The sequence below is a fragment of the Impatiens glandulifera genome, chromosome 5 (assembly GCF_907164915.1).
Source record: "Impatiens glandulifera chromosome 5, dImpGla2.1, whole genome shotgun sequence".
NCBI classification, from domain to species: domain Eukaryota; kingdom Viridiplantae; phylum Streptophyta; class Magnoliopsida; order Ericales; family Balsaminaceae; genus Impatiens; species Impatiens glandulifera.
Window position 1 is genome coordinate 313,051 of NC_061866.1, and position 7,164 is coordinate 320,214.

The following is a 7,164-nucleotide window of genomic DNA, read 5'->3' on the forward strand; positions in this document are numbered from 1 at the left end:
ATATTAGAGTTGTCTTAAATTTAGTGAATGTTAATACTAAGTCTTAATACAAAAATGAATTTAATAAAACATTTTTATATTAATAAAATAAAGAAAATTTATTATTATTTTTTTGTTTGCCATCTAATGATGAAACTTTTAAACATTTTCTCTGAAAAACTATTCCAAACATCCTTTGATGATAAGAAAAACATTTTTTTACTGATAACTAAGTAAGAAAAACAAACAAGATTGTCAAGATCAACTATTTACTAAATCAAAGTTATATAGTTAAAAGTTTGTAACAAAACTAGATTAAGTTTAAAAAGTAAATAATTGATTAAATATGAATTTGAAAATTTGAAAATTTCATAAAAGTTTTTGGGAATACTGAAAAAACTGACAATGAAAATTAATGGTTAATTTGACCAAGACCTTCAGAGCGTGGTTCACAGAAAGTAAGTTGAAAAGTGAGAGGCGCGTAACAGTAAATCGAGAGATGATTGGTGAAGAAGGGCGGCCTTAGATAGCTAAAACTAAAACAGTGGGCTTAGTGCTTGGCTCTTTATATCTGGTTTGTATGGAAAAAAACAAGACTTTATTGATGGTATTGGTGGGTGGTGCATGTCTTTATTATTATTATTAATTGATTATATTTAATTAATTAAAATGGAAAAAAGTAGTATACAACAGTAAATGTCAGCCATTTTATTTGTAATTTTTATATCAGTAGCATCAGCACAGACTGAGAACGAAGAAGATACCCCTACCAACCCACCCACCCGTATTGGAGAGAGAAATAAGAAGAAGACTTTATCGAGTGTTGGGTTTCAAAGAAGGAGACATACCCAATTTCATTCCAACAAATCTATTCTTTGCTCCTTCTCGCATTATCAGATCCCAAAGGTTTCCTCCTCCATCCTTTTTTCTCTATTTCTATTCCTAATTTGCATCTAAACACGTGTATACATATATATATATATAGATTATATATAAAGTTAGCTTTTCAATCTTCCTTCTTCTCACATGCAAAGGGTTTTTCTGATTTTCCTTTATATATATAATAACATATATGAAATGCTGCTTTGTTCACCAAGTTTTGATCTATTAGATTATGGGTAGGAGATAGATTTGATTTTTTTTTTGCTATTTATGCTTCACTTGCTTGTCTTTTCGGGTGAATAGACTTTATATTGCCTAGTGGGAAAAAGAAAAAGGAAGGGGACCGGCTAGGCCATGGTATGGTAAATAAATGCATTTTTGTCAACATCATTTATTTTTGGATATCAAATCTCATCTTTTGTGCTGCCCATTTTTAGATCAAAGTTAGTATTAGCTTTATTTATATATGGATAGGATCTAGCTATCTGTCATTTTATACTATTATGGTTTTCGTGTGTATTTGACAAAGTTGTATTATTATTATTATTATTATTCCAGTAGTTGAGGAGGTGAAGCAAGCCTGCAAAGTATGTCAAATTTAACTGTTAATTGCCCTTCATGGTGGAATTCACATGAAAGTCAATATTACACTTCCTCTACCAATCACGTAAATTTTGAAGTGGGATCCTTAATCCCAAACTATCACGGGGATGTCAATGAAGACAAGTATTTTGGATTTCAACAATCCAACAAATTCCCAACTCAACCATCTGCTTCTAAGGGCATAAGATGGAAGGGGATGACTTCTGGAGTAAGAACCAATTCACTAGAATCAGGTATATATATTTTAAATTTTTTACTCAGCTAAATTTAAAGTCTTAATTAATATATTCTTTGTTGGTTTGCATTGCAAGATGTATGTTATGGAAAGAACAATGAGGATCTAGTATTTAACTTCATGAATCATCCTGATTTCGTTACTAATCCTACGAAAGTTGATTTTGTCCATTCCATGGTAAATGATTTTTTCTATTCATACTTGTGATTGCATGATTCAAGTATTTAATGTTGTTTCTCAGTTGGACCATTGATTCTATTATTACAGGGTTGTATACCATATAATCATATCCCTGATCCATGTTTCAATGCGTTATACACTCCTTATGGACAACCACAATCCATTGTAAGTATAGTGAGATTTAGAAGATCGATTAATATAATATCCAAACGAGACCTTATAGTTTCTTTTGTTGGTTCATTAGCAATCAGATGTTATGGGAATAACAACAGCAGAACGTGTACCTTTGCCTTCTTCTCTTGTTGATGAATTTGGTCCGGTTTATGTGAATGCAAAGCAATACCATGGAATTATCAGGAGGAGGAAGATACGATCAAAGCTGGAGTCTGAAAACAAACTTGTTAAATCTCGGAAGGTATGTTATTTGTGAATGCATGCATAGTTCACTACCTTGAAATGACATGTTTTAATTGTGTTTGGGCAGCGGTATCTACATGAATCGCGACATCTTCATGCTCTTAATAGGGCTAGGGGATCCGGTGGGAGGTTTCTTAGCACTAAAAAAGGTAGAGAAACTAAGTCGAAAATGATCACGAATTTTAGTGGTATGGTTGCAAATGAGGAATCAATACAGTTTCATCATCCATCAAATCTCAGTGACATGATGATGACAAATACAGACGGCGGAGGAGATGTTATGATGATTTGTCCACTGACTGGTCAAAGGTTTTCGGGTCTTCCTCCTACCGGAATGATGGGAAAAGGAGCACATAACTGCGCTCCAATTGTCCGGTAAGAAATGGAAACTACCCTCACTACCTTCACTAGCTAGGCAAATCATCCTTGGCTTCGAAGTCTGTCTTTCTATAGCCATGTCATGTAATGATTCAAAAGGATGATTGTAGTTTGGGATTTGTAGTTGGTAGGATTTACGAGGACCAAGTTTTATGCTTTCAACTTTCCAAGATTTAACTTTATGTTTATGGCATTGCATCTTCTTATATGAGAAGAAAACAATTTGTTTGAATTCATTTTGACTTTCTATGTTTTCTATCTATTTGCTTTTTTTTTTCCGACTCAATGACAATAGTTAAATATAATTTTAAATTAGTTACATTTTTAAAATTTATAAGTTAATTTGATTTTAAGATTTAATAGGATCTTATACAAATTAAAAAATAAATAAAGTGAATTTATGTTTACAAATTAAAAAAAATACTTATTCAAATAATATTTTATAACTATTATTTTATAATTAATTTTATACTTAATTATATATCTAAACAATAATAATATACAACAAATATTCTTTTAAATAATTTTTTTATAATTTATTTATTTTTTCTAAATTTTAAAAATTTATAAATAAATTTTAAGTAAAAATGTTTATCCCTCTTCAAAATAAACAATTAATTTAATTACTGAATTAAGCTCATTTTCAAAACTATTTATTAGTATTGACTGTAATTTTAAATTATTTTAAAATATTGTTATTTTGATTATTAGAATTATTTTAGTCAAATTTATATTATATATATTAAATAAATATTTGAGTTGAGTTTGATCGTTGGTGGATCTGATCATACATTTGAAACGGTTAAATTTAAAAATAAAATAAAAAATATTATATATAAGTCTCAAACTTACCACTTTAATATAAGTATAACATTATAACCAATTAAACTAAAATAAAATTATATTTTGAATTTAACATCAAATTTAATGAACTTACGATATTACTAACAATATAAGCTAAATATTTTAACAAACTAATTTAATAAGACTTTATATTTTAAATTAAACAATTTTTTTTGATAAATAAACGACATTGTATTTATATAATTTTAAATCTTTTGTATTAATTTCTTATATAATAACTTTAAGGCCTAAACTATGTTTATGAATTAAGTAACACATTATTTTACGTCCATAATATACTTCATTTCAAATGTTTTTAATAATGAGGGTTAAATACTTACTTTTGTTTTGAATCTTCATTTTAATAGAAATGAGTAACGATATCATATTGGTCAATATATTCATTAATTTGTTTGTCAAAACTTATCTAATATATATATATATATATATATATATATATATATATATATATATATATATATATATATATATATATATATATATATATATATATATATAAATTTAATTCAACAATCATAATGCCCCATGTAGAAAATGGCCAAAGGGTTGTAGAGGAGTGAGGCTGGAGTATGATTTAGGTTTATATAGATTTGACACTAGTGACAATTTGTTAGGATCGGTGACAACAATAAAAGGGGGTTGAATATTGTTGTGCTAAATTTCAATTTCAATGCGATTTTAATCATGTTAAGGACTTAAAATCTATTTCTATTCTTTACAAATCATCACAAACTCTTGAACAGATTCAAGTGCGGAAAGTGCTTGCTAGATTTGAAGCAACAGATGTACGACTGTAAGATGCAGTAAGGAAATAAAACAAGGTTTTATGGATGTTCGGAGACAAAACTCCTACGTCACCCCTTTTCTGTTTCCAAAAGGATTTCACTAGAAGACTTTGATTTGTATAGCGTCTACACAAACCCAATCAAATTACAAGTCTTAACAGCTACCTGTTCTGAACTCCTAACTATCACACTGTTGAACAAACAATGTTCTGTTCAACTTATAATACTAAAAATACTCTCATATAGTACAGTAAATTATCTATAATCTTATTGTGATGAAATACAGAATAAACTTAGAGAGAGAGTAATCAAAGAGCTAAACAATTCGAGCGTAAGATTGATTGAGAGAGTTCGCCGTTGTACTATGACTGATTTTTATATTTGAGGCGTAGCAACGGTCGAATTTGATTATTGGATACGTGTCAGCTTTCTAATGGTTGTACGCAGGGACAAATTTAGGAATTATAGTTGGGGTGGGCTTAATTATATATATAATAATAATATGTTATATTATAATGTTTAAATAAGTTTAGAGCTCTACGAGATTTAAAAACAAAATAATCTATAATAAAATCTATTTCTATATCTTTAGTTAAATCTTGTTAAAAAAAAATATTATGTTATTGGTACAAAAATTACAATTCATTGTAAAGTTTCATCTTCACCTTGTACCCTGCTGAAATGTGCTCTAAGTAGTAGCGATAAAAAAAGTAATATGAAAACAAGATGAATCAATCTAGTAAAAAAAACATAAATTTTATATTGTTCATCCTAGATCAATTATTGACACAAATCAACAAGCATACAAACTTCAAAATTCTATATCAAATCAAGTTTATAATGTACCAATTCATATTTCAAAGCAACGATGTCTTCGTTGTAAGTTTGTAAATATCAAATTGAGTCGAATACATTTTTTTAATATAAAATGTATTAAGTGATGCTAGAATAATGTGTTGTCATGGTTGTCCATTCAATCAAATATACAACCAGTTATAAATATTATATAATAATTATGTTAATGATTATTCAAATTAAAAAAAATAAAGTTAAAATTACATTAAAAAAAAATTGAAAACAAATTGAGGATGATAAAATTCTAATCCTTTAAGAATTAAAAAAGAAATATCTAAAGTTTAGATAAAAATTAATTAGAGAGGGAATTTTTGAATAAAAATAAAATTTAAGATAACTATTTAAAATGAAAAAAAAAGCCATTGTGGATTGAAAGGTACATCCTATAGTTCTAGTTGAGTGGAAATGGATGTAACAGGTTAATTTTAGCTTTTTATTATATATATATAATTGTATATATTAAAAAAAATTTGGGGTGGGCTTAAGTCCACCTCAGCCCTTGCTTCAATTCGTCCCTGGTTGTACGCCAGGTGTATGGGATCGTACGCGTAAATAATATTCAATGGATTGTGGCATACTAGATTGTACTGCGGAATATTCGGTAGAACGTGGTGTACTGGAAGACACTCTACTATTGAAGCAAGGTTGCTGCCAGCGCCTTTTCAACTCTGCTATTGAAGCAAGGCTGCTGCCAGCGCTTCTTCAACTCTATTGTTGAAGCAAGGCTGCTGCTAGAGCTTCTTCAGACAACTGTTGAAGCAAGCCTGTTGCTAACATGTTGATGTTTACTTTGCTGTTGACAATCCTGTTGCCAACGCGTCTTTAGCTCTACTGACGTCAACTTAGCTTCCAGCGCCTCATGAGTTGTACCTGCACATTAAACAATTACAGAACTTAGTTTTATTCATTTAACAACACATCATCAAAACTATGTCATATTGATTAAACTTAGTTTTATTATCTTTAACTTAATCTAACATGTTAAGATCGGATACAACAACAGCAGGGGGTTGATTGTTTTTGTGTTAAACTTGACTTTTAATTCGGGTTTAATCCTATTAGAGACTTAAAACCTGTTTCTATTCTACACAAATTGTGCAAGCTCTTGAACGGTTTTTATGTGCGGAATGCTTAATAGATTTGAAGTTACAAATGCAAGACGTAAAGATATAGAAAGTAAATGACATAGAGAGTTTTATGGATATTCGGAGATAAAATTCCTACGTCACCCATTCTTCTGTTTCCAGAATGATTCCACTAGAAGACATTGGTTTATATAGCGCCTATACAAACCCAGTCAGAAACCCAGGACTTAACAGATGCCTATTTTGAATTTCTAGCGCCCACTCTATTAAACAGACAACTTTCTGTTTAACTTACAACAAGAATATGCTGTCAGCTTATATAATTAATGCTTTTATAGTAAGAGAGAGAATAAGAACTTAGAGCTTGATCGAACTGGTATATTAGAACTTCTAGGAACTAACTGGGTCACCGTTGTGCTTTGAATCTCTTTTATAATGAAGCGTAGAAACGATCGACTCTGAATCTTAGATTGTTAAATGACTGGGAAAGATTTGTCGTACATCAAATCGAGATATTCGGGGATCCTCTATACCGGAGCTATAGTGATCAACCGCTCATAAGTCCAGGGATTGATGTTGTACTTTCATTGTCTTTTGTTGAGGTGTAGGCAACGGTTGAATCTGATTTATATATTACGTGTCGACTTTCTATTGGTTGAAAGCTAGGTGGTAGTCTTAATAAGCTGACTATGACGTCTTCTTATAACGAATGTTGTTGTTCACTAAGCTAATAAGAAAAGTTCTCCTTTAGACGACTACTGAAGCAAGACGTCTGAACGCGCTTCTTCAGACTCACCCTTCTGATCACGCTTCTTCTTCAGACTACTGCTGAAGCAAGGCGTCTGAACGCGCTTCTTCAGACCACTGTTGAATCAAGGCGTCTGAACGCACTTCTTCAGAC

At 30.2% G+C, this 7,164-nt stretch overlaps 1 protein-coding gene across 1 annotated transcript; it reads left to right on the top strand.

The window, feature by feature from the left end:
* Positions 1-738: 738 nt before the first annotated feature.
* LOC124940534 (nuclear transcription factor Y subunit A-7-like) lies at positions 739-2,934 on the top strand. Its single transcript, XM_047481061.1, has 6 exons — positions 739-885; positions 1,420-1,697; positions 1,776-1,876; positions 1,967-2,044; positions 2,124-2,294; positions 2,364-2,934. Exons 2-6 carry the CDS (start codon positions 1,451-1,453, stop codon positions 2,673-2,675), a joined length of 909 nt encoding a protein of 302 aa, XP_047337017.1. The 5' UTR covers positions 739-885; positions 1,420-1,450; the 3' UTR covers positions 2,676-2,934.
* The last annotated feature ends 4,230 nt before the right edge of the window (positions 2,935-7,164 follow it).

Coding starts and splice junctions, on each gene's coding strand:
- LOC124940534 (XM_047481061.1), top strand. CDS start 1,451: ATGTCAAATTTAACTGTTAATTGCCCTTCATGGTGGAATTCACATGAA. Junction 1,698..1,775: donor AACCAATTCACTAGAATCAG/GTATATATATTT, acceptor TTGCATTGCAAG/ATGTATGTTATGGAAAGAAC. Junction 1,877..1,966: donor TTGATTTTGTCCATTCCATG/GTAAATGATTTT, acceptor CTATTATTACAG/GGTTGTATACCATATAATCA.